Below are 16434 nucleotides of genomic sequence, written 5' to 3'. Positions count from 1 at the left end.
CCGTGAGGTGTGTGACCGCGTTGGTTCGCCGTTGAATACAGACGGCGCGCCACAGCCGTCGGCCACACCTGTGTTGCAGCCCGCCATTGATCCAGGTCTGTATCGATCGGCTGGTTGCACGAGCATTTCTCAAGGTCTCACACGCGATTTCACCCAATAATGAACGACGCCTTTCGAACGCAAACAGGTTCTGCCATCGAGGGCACGCACGCACGCTCTCGCCAGGGCAAGGAGACGGCCGGGCCGATCAGTTTCGTCTCAACAACGGTCGAGGTCCGCGCGGGCTTCATTCTTCTAGCGCCGGGAAGGGTGCTGAAGACAGCCGAGGGCTCGCAGTAGCGCTATCAAGCCACAACCTAAGACAACATGCAGCGCCCGCTACGCCAGTTCGCCACCCGCCATTGCTGCGCTCGCAGGCCCAGATGGCCGCAGACTGGAAGTGGCGAGGTGAGCGCTCATGACACGCTTGGTGCTGACCCGTCGTGGGCGGCACACATGCGTTGACGGCAGATGCCACGCGAGCCAAGCCGCCTAGAATGAGCACAAGCTCGCGAGGTTCCGTCCCACTCGTCCGGCGTATCGCGTTGTAGTGTGCACGTAGGGTCCAGATAGGCGGCGTGACGAGGCGCTCCACAGCGCCACGACTGCTCTGCTCTGCTGTAACAAGTACAGCACGCCGTGACGCAGCCCGCCGCCTGTGCGCTGTTGACCGGCGGCTACGCGCTTGCTGAGGGCGGCGGTGTGTTGTGCCCTTTTCTTCGGGCGGACGTGTACTGTGAGGTACAATCGAAGTACAGAAGTGAGCGCACACGCAGGGTTCGCGGCACGTGGCTGTGCCTCCGTGGGCGGCACGCGGTGCGACACAGAACCACGACACTCCTGCTCGCTGCAACGCGCGCGCTGCCGATCCATTGCCTGCCGTGCCTTTGTAGCACCCTCCTGCCGGTCATCGTTATTTCACCATCGCCTCAGGACCTCAACAGGCGATCGGATCGGTAGGGCTGAGTGCGCAACCCTCCGCCCCTAATAAGATTCGCAAGCTCTTGACCGCGCGGCTTGTCGCTCTGTCGCGGTGACAGCCGACCTGCGTGCGTGTGCGTGTGCGCCCAAACGCGACGGAACGCCGCCCGCGGATGCGCGTGTATCGCCTTGTCCATCTCGACCCTGACGCGACCTGCGTCTCCATCCCACCGCTCCAAGATGCACCTGTACAGAAGTCGGGGACAACTACCTCTCGACCAGTATGCACACATGCACGTGTCTGCCCATCTCCAAGATGCCGAGACCCGCACGCGGAGCGGGACCCGTCAAATGATCTGAGGGTTTGCGAAAAAGGCTTGTCTGGTCGCCGTTGAGTGCGCTCCCCCTCCGCCCTTCAACGTCACGTCGTCGCAGGTAGGTGCAGCGTGTGATACCGCGTCTTTCTACACCGTCAGGAGCTCGGTACCAGATCCTCGGCTCTGCGATCTGCGGTGCGTCCTGTCTGCGTACAACACCACGCCGCGTTCGCGGATTATCTGCCCGCAATGCAGGCCTCATCGCTCGCAATCCCCGTCCTGCTCTTCTCGATCATCGTCCTCATCTGCACCGAGCTCGCGCAGCCGCCCCAAAACCTGAAACCCAAAGTCTTCGTGATCGGCTTCTCCAAAACCGGCACGACCTCCTTCGGCGATGCCCTCGCGCAGATCGGGTACAAGCGGCTGGGCTGGAAGGACATCCGCAGCCGGCACATGGTGCACTCGTACGTGAACGGCGAGTACGAGCCGCTGATAGAGCAGACGCGCTTCTACGACGCCTTCGAGGACCTGCCCTGGCCGCACCTGTACCGCGAGATGGCGGAGCTATACCCGGACTCGAAGTTCATCCTCAGCCTGCGCAAGGACGACGCCACCTGGCTCAAGTCGATGCGCCGCCACGTCGGCCGCGGCGAGTGGATCGGCTACTCGCACTTCTACGGCGCGGTCACGTTCGACGGCAACGAGGAGACGATCCGCCAGTCGTACACGAACCACACGGCGCGCGTGCGCGAGTTCTTCGCCGGCCAGCCAGAGCGCTACCTCGAGCTCACGGTTGACGACGGCGACGCCAACTGGCCGCTGCTCTGTGACTTCGTCGGCTGTCCTGATGGCAAGGTTCCCAGCACGCCGTTCCCGCGCAGCAACACGGCGGCGTCCTGGCGCGACGGCAAGATCGATGTCATCGGCTGGCTGCACTGGCTCTGGGGATGGACGATCACGCGGCTGGAGGAGCTGACGTCGTACTGGTACTACGAGAAGAAGCAGCCGAGTGTCCGGGCGCTGCTGAGCTTCATCTGGCGGACCGTCGATACTGTTGAGCAGGCGTGCTCCGAGATGTACTACAAGTACGCCACTGAGCACGCACCTAGCATGCTTCTCACTTGAGCGTGCTGATCGATTGGAAACACGGCACCGGGTTACTGGCTCCGGAAGCGAGCGAGCGCAGATTACGACTCGTCATGGATTGGTTCGATCTCTCGGAAGACGACAAAGACTGCATAATCACAATCCCAGCCCAAGGCCAACCGGAGCCTTACTTTGCCGGTCACGCAACTTCCTTCTCGTTTCTCGGTCTCCCCCGACCGTTTTTGTTTTCAACCTTTGTACATCTGCTTTCTCCTTCCCGGCACCCCGCCGCTGAAAATAACTCTGTCGCCAACAAACGGCAAGGACAAATTGTACCATAGCAAATGCACATACCACGCATGTAATTTCTTCTTGAGAGCTCTCAAGGCAGACGTGTCACAGCCAATCCCATCCCACAGCTTCGCCTCGCTTCCCAGTGTTCGCAGCGTGGACCAGCTGCGGCGGAGATCGATGCCGCAGCATTGATCATCGCTGCCACAACGCCTTCCATGGCCCTGCAAAACCCCTCCTCACCACGCGAGTCTCGATGCCACATTCAGCGCGAGTCCTGGTGTCGAAGGGGCGTCGTATCAGCCTAGCGGAGCAGCTGTATTTCTGAACCCGGGCTTACAAAAGGGACGGCTATAATATTCGAGAGAAGGCAAGACGATGAGCTTCGCCGTCTCTCCGTCGGTCGGTCATCGCTACGCCAGGCACCTTCTTCTGGTGTCCGGCCATTGGCGTGGAAAAGGAAACCGCCCTCGGGAAGATGTTGACTTATCAAAGCGGTTGTTGGAGGGGAGTTTGTGGTTCTGCGCTGTTGCCGGTCCTGCGAGTATGCGAACTAGGGTTGTTTCATCGTGAGAAAATATGGCCGTTCATATTGTTTCATTGGGTATCAAGAATTGTAACGAGAGGTCTGGTATTTGTTGGGTAGGCCCGCGGTCAGCAGTGTTCATGGACTGCACTGATGTTGGATCAGCGAGAAAGGAGAGCAACGATTCAACCGCAACACAACGCCGTCGTGCACAAAAGTATCTCGGCAGTGACTCACCTCAAATGGCAAAAAACGGCCAACAAACAAAGACGGCTTTTACCTGTTTCCTACGTTGCTGAAGTGCGCTGGTAAACCAACCCTTCACACGGCAGATGGTCGAATAGGGCTGGTAGGGTTAGGGTTGGGATTACAGACGAGCAAAGCGCGGAGCACCTAGGACGAGCACTCGCGGCGCGAAGTACGCCGAAAAAACGGTTGGAAAACGCGCAGCAACGCAAACCTCTGGTGAAGCTCTTACACGCCGTTCTTCCGAGACCGGAACACTCATTAATATCCCAGCTCCCGTCTTCACAAACAGGCAGGCAGACCCAGAACCCCCCCCCTCTCGGTACACGTCACGTGAAACCCTTAGCACGTGACTTCTAACCAAGTGGCAATTGTCCCGACGGCAGCCCTCCACTCAGCGGACGCGGCTCCGGCTCTCCAACCCAGTCTCACGCACAGCCATTGGATCTCCCCCGTCACAGACGGGACGGGCGGTAGCAGCTTCTGAGAATCAGTGGAGTCCGCCCAAGGCCTTCCTCCGCGCGATGACGAGCCCAGAGCTCACTCTGCGGCGCGGACATGTTCTCTTTCTGGAGAGCGGCGGTCGAGACCTAGCTGGCTGGCTGCGCTGGCCCTGGGCAGTAGTGACGGCGACTTTTCAGCGGATCCCAGAAAAGCCGGGCCAGGAAAAACGCCGCCGCACGTGTTTTATTTTTTTGGTCGCGGCTCGGACTGCGATGACAGTGATCTCACGCTGCTGCTGCCCGGCCGCCTCGCGAGCTCGGGTTGTATTGATTGGGAAGGTGTCATGTCCGTCAGCATGGCGTGCGGGAGGTAGGTAGGTGCTGTACTTGGCCCTCCCCTCCCGCGGATTCGGTGCTGCAATGGCCTGCGCTGGCGAGACTGGCTGGTGCCGGTTCATGCGCGGCGCGCGGCAGGGCGGTGCAGCAGCTGCGTAGGCGGCGTTTCATGGGGAGGGGGAATCGGGGTCTGGGAGGCGCGGCGGCAGTTGTGGGCATTGGGATGGGGATGGGACTGGAGCTCTGGACTCGGTGAGGCATTGGGCTTGTGCGTGGGAGGGGGGCCGTCCGGGGGCCCTTTGGTCGAGCGAGCGTGTTTCGAGATGTATTACTGTATCGTGTCTATCCGTCTACTTGCGCGACCCTGAGGCGATTGATAGGTGGGAAGAGGGCGGAGAGAAGTTTGGCTTTGGCTACCTATCTTGTGAATTTCTGGCCAAGCTTCTGCCGATGAGATACTCCGCGCATGGCGAGGTGTGCAGCATGAAGGTGACTACGACTGTAGGAAGGAAACCCAATAGGCGAGCTGGGAGACACTTCAATGAACGAATCACTCCGTCTACAAGCGATAGTGTACGCCGCCGCGGCTGTCTGTCGGCCAGATTTAATTTTTTGGTCCTGCCCTGAACTGCATTCGGCATTCGGCTGCGCCGTGAGCCGCAGATACCTACCTAGTCGCGTCGATCCCCGATGCACTTTCCTGGAGAACAGGCGCATCGGCGGGCGTGATGATTAGATTGAGGGGATCCCTGTGCGCTTGCGGCTGTGTCGAGGCGTGTCTCGGCGGCGGGGTGCGTGCGGGGCCAGTCGAGGCTCCGCGCGCTGGATCATAACGAGGAGAATGATAATGCCTCGTGGAGATTAAGGTACCGTGGTGCCTGGCCGGCGCGTGTTCGTCAAGCGCTGGTCGCAGCACGTTATCGCACAGAGTCATATCTCGCCGGAAGACGTGCTGCTGACGGCGCTGCCAATGATAATGTGCACAGGTGGCCGCGAGTATTGCGCTATCTGTGGCGTCGCTTATCCAGTGGCCCTATCGGCAGCCCGAGACTGCAAAGGCCGCGGTCGCTTGGGTCCGGCACCGTGCCTTGGCCCAGCACGCCAGACCTCGCGCTCTGTCTGGAACTGGCGGAGGCGCTAGCGAGGGTGGGCGCCGCAATCAGAAGCAGGAACGAAGCATGCACTACGTGACTGCAGTGCGATTAGGAGGCAGGGTCCAAGATAGCATTTTCACAGGGTGCAAGCTGCGATAGGGGACAGAGACAATTTTTTTTTCGGGAGCCATGCTGTGTAGCAATCAGTGCAGGCGCGATCGGCCTGGCGATCTTCGCAGAGCAGATGGCGATTTGCATGTTCGCAGGCTGACAGGGCAGCAAGCGAGTGGGATTCTGGCGATCACAGATCACACACAGATCAGTCGCCGAGGGCAGGGAGGCCGTCGGCGGCTGACGGACACGGGCTCGGAGGATGCGCAATGGTGACGGCGGCGGGCTCGTCGGCGAGGGCAGGAGTCCTGGCGTCACGGTCAATCGACGGAGGATAATTACCATCGTGGATCCACCCAGGTCGTCCATGCGCGCAGGCGGTCGGCGCCACATCGCGCGTGGCAGGCGAAAGGCGCGCACGGCGAGGAGCAAATGGTGCGGGCGTGGGTGGTTATCGCACGCGCCTAAGACGGGCCTAGGGCGCAGGCGGTGCGGGCGTGTGGGGACATCAACTGACCAGCGGCGCACGGCGCACGGCGCATGGGGGATGATGGCATTCTCGGAGTGCGCGTCCGAACCGGCGCGGGCAACACGTTGCAATCGCGCGCGGCGGTACGTATGTACGTATGTACGTATGGAGGGAATACGACGCTGATGCCCCGTGACTGCGGTGGCGAGGCGAGGCGAGGGGAGTGAGGGAGCGCCCGTTCTAGACTGCGGGCGGGCGACCTGAGGCAGCGCAGGGACTGTTGGTGCCCCGAGGTATTGATAGGTACGTATGTACACAGCTCTCCGCAGTGGGAGGCTCGCAATAGGAGTCGCCGCAATACCTGGATAGGTATGCTCGCACGGGGTCTGGAGCATGGGGAATACCTATTGCAAGCATGGCAAAGCGCCTGCGCGACATGCCCGTCAGGCCATCGCGATTGCTGTCTCGCCTGGGCTCGTCGCCCGTCGCGCGTCGCCCGTCGTCTCTCCTCTCCTCTCCTCGAGTCTCTCCTCGCTCTCCGCAGCCCGCGCCCGTGACCGTTGGCTGCTGGAGACACCAGCGGCCCCTGCCCTCGGCGCGCGCGCGCCCATTGGCCGACCCCACTCGCGCGCCTGCGCCCGCGCCAGCCCGGCAGGGAAGCTGGCCGTGCGGGCTGGCCGTGCTGGCCCAGCTGGCCCTGCTGGCTGCAGCGATCGTGGATCGCCGCTCCCCTCCGCCAGCCTGCCCGGCGCCAGCGCCAGTGCTGTGTCTCGCGCGCTGTCCTCGTGCGGCGCCTGCGGGCAATGTTGTTGCTCGCCCAACTTATTCGCCGCCGACCGTCTGACCTGCCTTCGCCCTCACCACCCTCACCCTCCCACCATACCACGCCGCCGCCTGCACGAGCTACTGCATCCCCCCTCCACCCTCACCACCGCCCGCCTCCCCGCCCATCACCTGTCTCGCCCGCACCCTGTCAGCTGAGTGCCACCTCTGGCGATCTCGGCGCTCGCGGCTGTGTCAGCCTTCCGAGGCTCCCAGGAAACATTTCCAACAATTCGCCCTCAACAAAGAACCGCCTGCTCAAAGGTCAGCCGGCACCTCGTCCGCCCGGCCCATTGACCAGCGCGCCCAATCCACCGCCTCCCACTGCCATGACCGCAACAAAGGTATGCACGCCTGTGCCCCATGGCGCTGGCCCGAAAGCTTGCCTGCTGTACCTGCATTTCTAATCGCTCTCACCCCAGGACATGTCACGCCAAACAACCCAACACCGTCTCTCCGTCGGCTCGACGCCCTCCAGCCTGCCTGCCCGCCAGCCCTACAACCGTACACACTCCACCTCGCTCGGCGCCGGCCGCATCAACAGAAGAAAGAGCTCGTCCTTTGCGCCCGCCAACCCGGCCGCCCTCGAGGCTGCTGTCGAGAACGGCGTGGCCGACGGCTCCGTGGCCATCAACCGCCGCAACTCCAAGGCCGCCATTGGCGACGCTGCGCAGTCCTCCATGCCGAGCAGCTTTCCCCACCAGGCATCCATGCCTGCCCGCACCGGAAGCACCGCCGGCGTCCTCACAGACGGTCCTTCGCTGTCCTCCTTCCCCGCCGTTGACAAGTCAAAAGCGAAACGAAGGGCAAGCGACGGCACCGGCTTGACCAAGAAAGAGAAGGCTGCCACCGGCGAGCTCAAGTGTGAACATTGTGGCAAGGCGTACAAGCATGGCAGCTGCCTCAACAAGCATCTGTACGTATTGCAATTTCCGTAGGGCTGTGATTTAATTAAGGCTGACGATCCATACGCAGCTGGGAGCACACCCCCCAGTGGCAGTACACCTCCAAGCTGCTCATCTCAAAACACCAGCAGGTGCAGCTGCTCGAGGCTGCGTCTGTGTTGGTGGCTATGAATGCGGATGGAACTCCGGCGAACGACAGTGACGCTTCCTCTCCTGCCGCCTCCGGCTCCTCCGACCTTCGCGAGGACGACCCCAGCTCGACAGAGACCTCACCGCCTCCGCAAAGCGAACACGCTTACCGCGACCCCAACGCCAAACGCTACAGCACCTCCAGCAGCGCATACTCCAGGTCCTACCAGTCCGCCTTCTCGGAAAGCGCGCCCAGCACTTCTGGCTTCGGCAACCACTACCGACAGTGGAGCTCCTCCAGCAATCGGCCCGGCACTGCCAACACCAGCATCGCAGAGAGCTACCCCGAAGAAGACCCGGCCGACCTCGCGGCCGCAGTCGGTCTGCTCAGTTGCTCGTACGGCACGCCCAGCAGCGTGCCTACAGGGCTGCCTGCTGACGTACCACCCGTCCCGCCGCTCCCTGCCAAATACCAGGGCGCGTCGGTGCCCGGTCCGTCTTCCCGCATGCCCTACAGGGAGCCGCAAGAGGACGTGGACATGGACGAAGAGATGTCCGACGAGGACGTGCACGCTTCCCGTCACCAGCACGACGACGACGAAGGCATGTTCGGAAAGATGGACGCTTGACGAGGTGGCACCGCTTTTGCAAGCCGCCACCCCTTCAGCCTTCCAAAGTGTATCTCTCGACGCATCATCAGTACGACTTGACTGCTTTGTTCATCGCGAATCTATCATGACAGCAACATATTCCCGGTCCCGGTCCTTGTCCCGGCCCCGGGGCGCGCACGCTTTCCCATTGACTTTCAAGACTCTCACGAATAACGGAACCCAACAATCCCCTAACCGAATCTTCATCGGAATCACATTTGCATGTTTGGAGAAACAAAAGAAACCCAAAACCCCACAAAATCCAGGCACAGGAAGGAAGCCTTCTTTCCCTTTTTTCTTCGACGCCGGAAACCCAAAAAAACCCCATGTCCTTTTATTGTTCATTTCAAGCCATTCAACAGAACCGGGTTTGCTCCGCCGAAGAAAGCACTGTATCAGTACCGATGAGTCGCCTTGCGCGCCGCCACGACTCCTCGTCTCGTCCATCGGGATCGGGAACAGAGGAGCTGGAACGCGCAAATGGCAACGAGGTTGAAGCCGATCAGCGCGGATTGGAAGGGAAAAACACGACGAAGCGTCGAGCACCGGTTTGCAGTAGGTATCTATCCAGCTGTCTATTCATCAGGATAGGAACGGAAAGGAAGGAGGGGGAAGGAAGCATCGAGGGGATAACTTTGTCTCATTATCTGGCCTCTTTCCAGCGAGAGGAGGACGAGGACTCCGGGCGGAGAGATTTGTTATGTCTTTTCTTACTTATTTATCTAGTTTTTTCTCACAGCTGCTGTGTTCAATCATCAGACGTCATTTTTCTTGTACCCTTCATTTGCAAAACGTGGCTTCCCATCGCTGTTTCCCAGTGTCTTGTGTTCGTCCACTGCTAGTTCCTGTCGGACATTGGATCGCGGGAATCACTGCAACGATCCACATTTCTCCGCCCGCATCGTGTTTGTCGGCTGGTTGATTGATTTACGATGACTCGCGATCTGCCAGAGGTCCTGACCGCCTACGCGCTTCGCTTTTCGTCCTTTGGAACCCCTGATCTGAGGTGGCGCTTCGATTGGGCAGGTGAGTTGAGGTAAGCTCCGGCTCGCGCTTTGGGAAAGCCCAGCGTGTCGTACGCAAGGTGTATATATAGTGAGGCATCTCCAGGTGACTTTGGCAATGCAAGGTGGATTGTGATTGTTTGGTTACGACTTCATCCATGAATTGCGATCGTCTTCGGCTGAGGTACTTTTTCTCAAAGTGCATGTCCAACCGCCATCCCGAAAAGAAAGAAAGAAAGAAAGAATCAAATCATTACACAGAACCACAGCGCCCACCCAAATCCGTGCAGAGACTCGCCCCATTACAAACGCCGCAAATCGCATCACCATCCACAAACATAAGGTAGCAAGAAAACCCACCGCACCGCATCACAACACCCCCACAACCAACCCCAGCACCCCGACCAGCCCAGTCGCCGACCACGCCCCCGCCGCCACCGCCCTCGCGCCCGCGCCGCTATCCGTCTGCTCGGCCGGCGCGGCGCTCGCGCTGCTTGAGCCCGTCGAGTCGCCCGTAGTCGAAGCCGACGACGACCGCGTCAGTCGGCTCGCAGACGTCGTCTCCGTCACCGTCCCCGCGCCGCTCTCAGTGGCCCCTGCAGACGTCGCTCCACCCGTAGGATTCGAGGCCTGCGCTGTAGCGAGCGAAGCCAGCGCCTGCGTGTCGAGCGCCGGCTCCGGCTGGCCGGCTCCAGCGACAGCGTCGTAGGAGACGGTGGCGCCGTTGAGCAGGAGGGCGCCGGAGGGCGCGAGGGAGAGCGTGGCGCCGTCGAGGGTGACGGGGGCTCCGCCGGCGAGGATCGACGTGGTGCCTAGTCTGATGGCGGAGGGGGCGGGGGCGTGTGTTGGAGCGGGAGTCTGCGGGGGGTTGCTGGGCTGGGAGGCCTCGTCTTCGCTTTGCGGCTGCTCGGTGGGGAGGACGAGTTCGACGCCGGAGTTTTCGGCGTGCGCGGTTGAGGTTACGTCTGGCGGGGGAGAGACGTCGCTGGTCGTTGGGGGCTCTGTCGTTGCCGGATCGGGGTTGTCGAGCGAGGAGCCGGGGTTTTCGACGTGAGGGGCTTTGGGCTGCGCGGGGCGCGTCGTGGTCTCGATCGGGACGAGGAGGGTTGTGCCGGAGCGCTCGAGGTGGGCGGTGGGCGCGATTGTGATGACTGTTGTTCGCGTGGAGCCCGTGTCGTCGGTCACGGGCAGGTCGAGTGAGATCGCGGTTGGCTGGACGATGGGGCGCAAGCCTGAGCTTCCGCGTCTGGTCGTCCACGAGGCGCCACTTGATCCTCCCACTTCGAGCGACAGTTGTGTGATTTCGGTGACTGGTGAGGGTGCAGGAGGCGTTGTGGAGAATTCGGGCAGGAGGAGCGATAGCTGCGATTCCATTGTTACAGGCGCGAAGATGGTCACTCGTCCTTCGTCAGAAGACGTGGTCGATGTCGTCGCGCTCGTAGTCTCGTTCTGCCACGACGTTGGTTCTGCATTCGCGATCATCAGAACTGCATTCCCTCGCGTGGTGGCGCTCTTAAGCGATCCAAAGAAACCAACTCACCATCCACTGGCGCACCGCGGACACCCAAAGCCGCGATCGCGAAGAGCGCAGCCTGTATTGCGCCCATGGCTGCTTGTGTCTATACCCGAAGGAAAGAAGCAACCCCCAAGAGCGCCTTTAGGATCCTTCAAGCCCTCCGTGCAGAGCGCCAACCGAGAGAGCGTGAAGAAATACGAGCGCAGCGCACCCACAGCGCAGCCACAGGGTCTTCGGGACAGAAAAAGAAGCCGTACCCAACGCGATGCCCGAACCGTGGTTCTTCGCGGTGTCTTTGTCCGAAGATGGATTTTTTTGGCAATTGGATGAAGTGCAGACGACTGATATGTTGAGAGAAATGTTGTACACAGGACACGGATAATTCAAGGGAGGAGAGGAGAAATGCGCAAAGGTTCGAGGCGAGAGCAGCACGTACAGCGATTCAGCTCTCGTGCGCGCAACAGGGACCAGCCTGCTCCTGCGCCTCGATGTCAGATATTACGAGCTTACTTGCAAAAGACTAGCGCACCGTCGAGCGAATGGTGAGCGAAAGTGACCGGCGCACGCTCCTCCCTTGTTGGGGATGGGGTGGTTTTGCAACCAATCTGGCTGGTGCCGGCGGTGTTAGAGTCTGATCCTTCGCTCAGCTGGCGAGGCGCTTGGCGACGATCGCCTTGATGGCCTCGGTGAGCGCCGCGTAAGGCCGATCTGGGCGGAGCACGTGGCCAGACTCAGTGTATCCTTGTAGTACCCAATCTTTGCACTCGGAGAAACGAGTGAAACATGATGGAAGGAAAGGTAGCAGGTTATAGTTGCATTCAAGACCCGGGTGGGACTTCAGACTCATTAAGCTACTTGAGCTGGGGGAAAAACCAATGCACTTAGTGCATCTGTGTCCACCAATTTTGTTTTAAGCCACACGCACGAGAATTTCGAAAGAACAGTCTGCAACGCCATGTTAGAAGTCACTACGACTGGTTAGTCATCCCGCTTCGTTCGAGACCGCTACTGCGGCGGCGGGGGAGGCGGAGGGATGTTGTCGCTTGGCGGGGGAGGAGGAGGGATGCCACCAGGCGGTGGCGGCGGCGGCGGAGGAGCGTTGAAGTCCATGCCGGGAGTGCCTCCATAGCCCATCTGCGGCGGCTGCGGCATCTGCCATGGTGCGGGTCCACCACCACCACCACCGCCACGCGGCTCGCGATCGCCGCCACCGCGCTGCCACGGAGGAGCGTCGTAGCTTCTGCCACCACCACCGTAGCCTCCCTGACCGTAACCGCCATATCCACCACCGCCGCCATAGTTGTCTTGACCACCGCGCTGTTGCCAAGGAGCAGGTCCTCCAGAAGGACCGCCAGGCGGAGGGCGTTGCTGCCACGGAGCCGGGTTGTTCTGGCGGTTCTGCTCCCAAGGCGCTGGGCCTCCAGTAGGACCACGCTGCCACGGCTTGAGATCGGCACCACCCGCTGCATCGCCGGCACCACCCTCTTGCCAGCCGATCTGCCTCGACGGATTGCCTGCGGTGCCACCTCCAATTTCGTTCATGAGGTTCTCGTACTCCTTGTCGGCAGCATTCGTTGGGGCGCGCGGTGGCATGTTGCGCCAGTCTGAGCCGCGGGCACGATCCGGGCAGTCGCGAGCAAAGTGTCCAGCATTGCCGCAAACGCGGCAAATAACATTTGCGGTGAAATTCTTGGCGTTGGGGCAGTCGTACTTGCGGTGGCCGATTTCACCGCAGTTCTGGCAAGCCTGATTCTCGTCGTCACGGAGAGTACCGTTAAGCGCGGCGAGCTCACGAAGTTGATTGCGCTTCAGCTCGTTCTGGCCCTCAGGAATGGAGGCAGCCTGCGAATTTGTTAGGTCAAACATAACTCGTGATGTCGAAGACGGATGACTTACAGTCTCAATGACCTGGTGAATGAGCTCCTTGGCTTTGATGATCTTCTCCTCAGTGTCTGCCATGATCAGGCAGTGCAGATCTTCGTCCTGGTTGCTAGCGTGAGCAGCATCGGATTTGCCCTTGCCTTCCTTGACAGAGCCTTTTCCGCGAATTGCAATCTTGGCTTGAGACTTGCTTTCCATTGTTTTCAAAGTGTTACCACGGGGACCGATAAGTAGACCGACTGTTAGTAGAAAGAAAGCTAATGTTAGTTAATGTTCAAGTGATACGAAGGGAAGCGTTAGTAGGGACGGGGTTAGATTGGCTTTTGCTCGCCATAAGCAACAAGCTGCTGCTCAGGCAGTAGCAAAGTAAAGTGCAGGTGGGGAGAATTAGCAGCATACTGAAGTTGATTTCTGGGTAATCGTTAACCGGCACGTAGACTTTCTCCTGTGTCTTAGTAGGACGGCGGTAGTCAGACGGCGGGTGGTAGCTCGGGATGATCTTCATCGCCTTTTCGATGAGCTTGTGACGCTCTTCTTCGAGCCTCTTACGGTAGCGATAGTCGCGGGTGTTCACACGGCGACCGAAGTTATCGTATTGCGGCGGAGGAGAAGGAGACCTTGCGACATGTTAGTATCCAAAGCTTCGGCTCGATTGGAGGTAGTGGGACTGCAAGCTCACCTGTCACCATCGGCTGGGACAACGTCGTTGATCCTCAGCTTCTGGCTGATCTCCTCGATGCGCAAATGGGTCACATATGCATCCAGCTGTTCGGCAGTCATGGGCGCGGTAATGGCCGTGGGCAGGTTCATCAGGCCAGCGGCCTTGTTATCCGAAGCATCGCCCCAACGGTTACGCTTGCGACGCTTCTTGGTGCCATCCGGGTTCAGGGCAGGCTCCTTAGGGACCGGTTCGGGGCTGCGACCACGCTTGCCTTCGTTCGAGGCGGGCGCAAAATCGGGGGTTTCGCTCGCGTCGCCGCCGCGGCGCCGGGTGCCCAGGGGTATGTTGTTGGCGCCGGTACTGCCGGCATTGTTGCGCCACGACATGTTGATGATGCGATGCGGTAGTCGGCGGTGAGGTTGGATGGTGGAGCACTGAGAGTGGAAGTTGTGTCGAGGTTGAGCGCGACTCGAAGTGGAAGCTTGGAGGGCGCTCTTGCTAGCGTGTGCACGGGCCACATCGAGCGAGTTGTCACTCAGGGACCAGGCACCAAGGCACGTCAGGCGCTCTAGGGAGGCACAACACTCACTCGCATCAGCACTGCAGGTCGACTCCTCGGACTCAAAGTGCACTCACGTGACGAGTCAGCTCCGTTGACACTGCTTGACTCTTCTGTATTTCATTTTGGGCTGCTCTCACGTGTAGGGGACGTGCGCGGCCAGCCTCGTGAACACGTTGATTCATCACTTGGACTTTGACGAGCAAGACTCGCAGTCAGGCTGAGGATGTGATGTAGAGCACACAACGGACGTGATTATCATACACCTCTGAATTATGATCACATGCTCCCGCGTGCAAAATTCACGTGCACTCATTACTTGCCTTTAGAGCGATGCCACGCGACCTCCGAACCACGCTCACAAGTTATCGTGCTTGCTGGCAAGCCGTTCTTTCCCTCACTTCAACTCCCACTCCCACTGACGCTTCCCGCCAAATTTTGACCTGCGCGACTACCTAACTAGCAACATGGCGGCCAATCGCTTTGAGATCTTCACGCGGCTCATGGGTGGAGAGCAAAACCTTCCACCTCGCCTACCGACACCGCCGCCGAAAGCAGACGCTGGAGCCCACGGAGATGAGATAGCGCCCGAGGTGCAAGACGACTCGGACGACGCGCACCAGATCGTGGACGCTTTCGGAAATCTGCAAACCATTGACGATTTCATTGCATCCGAACCTTCTCTCGCGCACTCGGCACCTTCCTACGCTAATCAGCAAGCTCGTAACGTGTCCCAGCACGCATCAGGTGAAGGCTCTACCTCCGACGACTTCACTTTGGATCCGCGCAAGGGCCAGGAATCCAACCTGGGCATGAGTTTTTGCCCGTTCCTTGCCATCACCAAGTTCCCCTACAAATTTGTCGACCCCAAGTTCAAGCAACCGCTCGCCACAGCCTTTTTCGATGAAGGGAAGATATACAATCGACCTTGGGATATGTAAGCATATGCTATCATACCTGAAGCCCTCATGTCGTCCATACTGATAGCCCTCATCAGCTACTATACCTGGAATGAGCAGACCGCCAAGCCGATCACTTTCGTCACTGTCAGCCAAGCTCAAGATCTGATTGACGAAGTGAACGCCGACTTTGAAAGCCTCAATTGGCAATTCGATAGCCGCCACGAGGACGAGGGTCTCCTCATCACTTTTGACGATCCCAACCCGGCCTATCGTCCGTATTTCCTGGGCACGACCGTCAATCGTAGCCAGTACGATTTCTTCCTCCGCGGCGTTGAGCCTTATGAATTACAGCCGCAGATGGCACCGCCCGAGGACCGTAGCTTGAAAGCTTTCAAAGAGAAGATGGCACTTGCAACTGAAGCCGCCAAGAACAAATCTAAGAAGAAGAACAAGGAGAAGCATGAACGCAATGTCCTGCAGCGTCAGAGCATGGGCAGGCAACTTGCTCAGGCGCAGCGCTTCCTAGGGCTGCGTGCTGTGGAACATCCAGAGGGTTTGACCGACATTAATAGCCTCGCAACTGCTTCTCTGAATGTCGAGGAGCCCGCCTGCCATCCATGCGATTCCGACGTCGTCATCATTTCAGTCGATGTCGAGTCCTACGAACGGGCCCACAACATCATCACCGAAGTTGGCGTGAGCACTCTTGATACCAGAGACCTCCAAGACACAGCTCCTGGCAAGAGCGGACAGAACTGGCATCAATTCGTTCGTGCACGCCACTTCAGAGTCATCGAGCACAAAGGCTACGTGAACGGCAAATTCGTCGCTGGTTGTCCAGAGCACTTCGAGTTTGGGAACAGCGAGTGGGTCGCCCTCAAGTCAATGCCGAGCGTTCTCACACAGTGCTTCCATGAGCCATTCAGCAACCCGGCAGGCGTGTCAAATATTGAAGACCCTCAGAACAAGCGCAACATCGTCTTGCTTGGGCACGACATTGGGCAAGACGTCCAGTATTGCCATAAGCTTGGCTTCTCCGTTCTCGGTCGCGGCACCATGCTCGCCACACTGGATACGAAAGCAATGTACCAGGCGTATACCCGCGATCCAATTCCTCGCGGGCTCGGAGCTATCATGAACGATTTCGACTTTGCCGCATGGCACCTGCATAACGCCGGCAACGACGCTGTCTACACGATTTGGGCCATGCTTGCCACATGTGTCCGGGATGCTGCAGAGCGCGGCACCGCTGAAGCAGCGAAGAAGCTCGAGGAGAGAATGATGACGAAGATTGAGAGTGCCACTGAGGCTGCAAAGGAACGGGCCAGAGAGGAGTTGGAGGGCTGGGATCCGGCTGACGGCGAGGGCGGAGCTGCTCCGTCCAAGCCTGTCATGGGTCCAGAGCCTCCGCAGAAGGCTTCGGTTTCAGGGCACTACACTGTTGGAGGAGCGCCTCTCGACATTTGAGGACATGGTCGGTCGACACAAGCGGGCAGTGGGGTGCATGGAGAAAGACATTGTTTTAC

The 16434-nt window shown here is 59.6% G+C and overlaps 5 protein-coding genes across 5 annotated transcripts; 3 read left to right on the top strand and 2 right to left on the bottom strand.

The window, feature by feature from the left end:
* Positions 1-1526: 1526 nt before the first annotated feature.
* On the top strand, positions 1527-2402 carry WHR41_00434 (uncharacterized protein; the record flags this gene model as incomplete). The annotated part of the gene is made up of 1 exon (XM_069369040.1): positions 1527-2402. One exon carries the CDS (start codon positions 1527-1529, stop codon positions 2400-2402), a length of 876 nt encoding a protein of 291 aa, XP_069234190.1.
* A 4241-nt stretch (positions 2403-6643) lies between these two features.
* WHR41_00433 (uncharacterized protein) lies at positions 6644-9161 on the top strand. Its single transcript, XM_069369039.1, has 3 exons — positions 6644-7045; positions 7124-7617; positions 7677-9161. The coding sequence occupies exons 1-3, from the start codon at positions 6683-6685 to the stop codon at positions 8362-8364; spliced, it is 1545 nt and encodes a 514-aa protein (XP_069234183.1). The 5' UTR covers positions 6644-6682; the 3' UTR covers positions 8365-9161.
* Positions 9162-9758: 597 nt separating this feature from the next.
* WHR41_00432 (uncharacterized protein) lies at positions 9759-11477 on the bottom strand (the record flags this gene model as incomplete). The annotated part of the gene is made up of 2 exons (XM_069369038.1): positions 10930-11477; positions 9759-10855 (listed from the first exon to the last, which is right to left on the bottom strand). Exons 1-2 carry the CDS (start codon positions 10994-10996, stop codon positions 9759-9761), a joined length of 1164 nt encoding a protein of 387 aa, XP_069234184.1. The 5' UTR covers positions 10997-11477.
* Positions 11478-11910: 433 nt separating this feature from the next.
* Positions 11911-13903, bottom strand: WHR41_00431 (uncharacterized protein; the record flags this gene model as incomplete). The annotated part of the gene is made up of 4 exons (XM_069369037.1): positions 13466-13903; positions 13186-13403; positions 12802-13025; positions 11911-12747 (listed from the first exon to the last, which is right to left on the bottom strand). The coding sequence occupies exons 1-4, from the start codon at positions 13831-13833 to the stop codon at positions 11911-11913; spliced, it is 1647 nt and encodes a 548-aa protein (XP_069234185.1). The 5' UTR covers positions 13834-13903.
* A 570-nt stretch (positions 13904-14473) lies between these two features.
* On the top strand, positions 14474-16375 carry WHR41_00430 (uncharacterized protein; the record flags this gene model as incomplete). The annotated part of the gene is made up of 2 exons (XM_069369036.1): positions 14474-14943; positions 15004-16375. The coding sequence occupies 2 exons, from the start codon at positions 14474-14476 to the stop codon at positions 16373-16375; spliced, it is 1842 nt and encodes a 613-aa protein (XP_069234186.1).
* Between the last annotated feature and the right edge of the window lie 59 nt (positions 16376-16434).

Source organism: Cladosporium halotolerans (genome assembly GCF_011745625.1).
Source record: "Cladosporium halotolerans strain TM138-S3 chromosome Unknown Sca1, whole genome shotgun sequence".
Lineage (NCBI taxonomy): Eukaryota > Fungi > Ascomycota > Dothideomycetes > Cladosporiales > Cladosporiaceae > Cladosporium > Cladosporium halotolerans.
The sequence above is the reverse complement of the archived record's forward strand: the minus strand, read 5'-3'. Positions and strand labels throughout refer to the sequence as shown.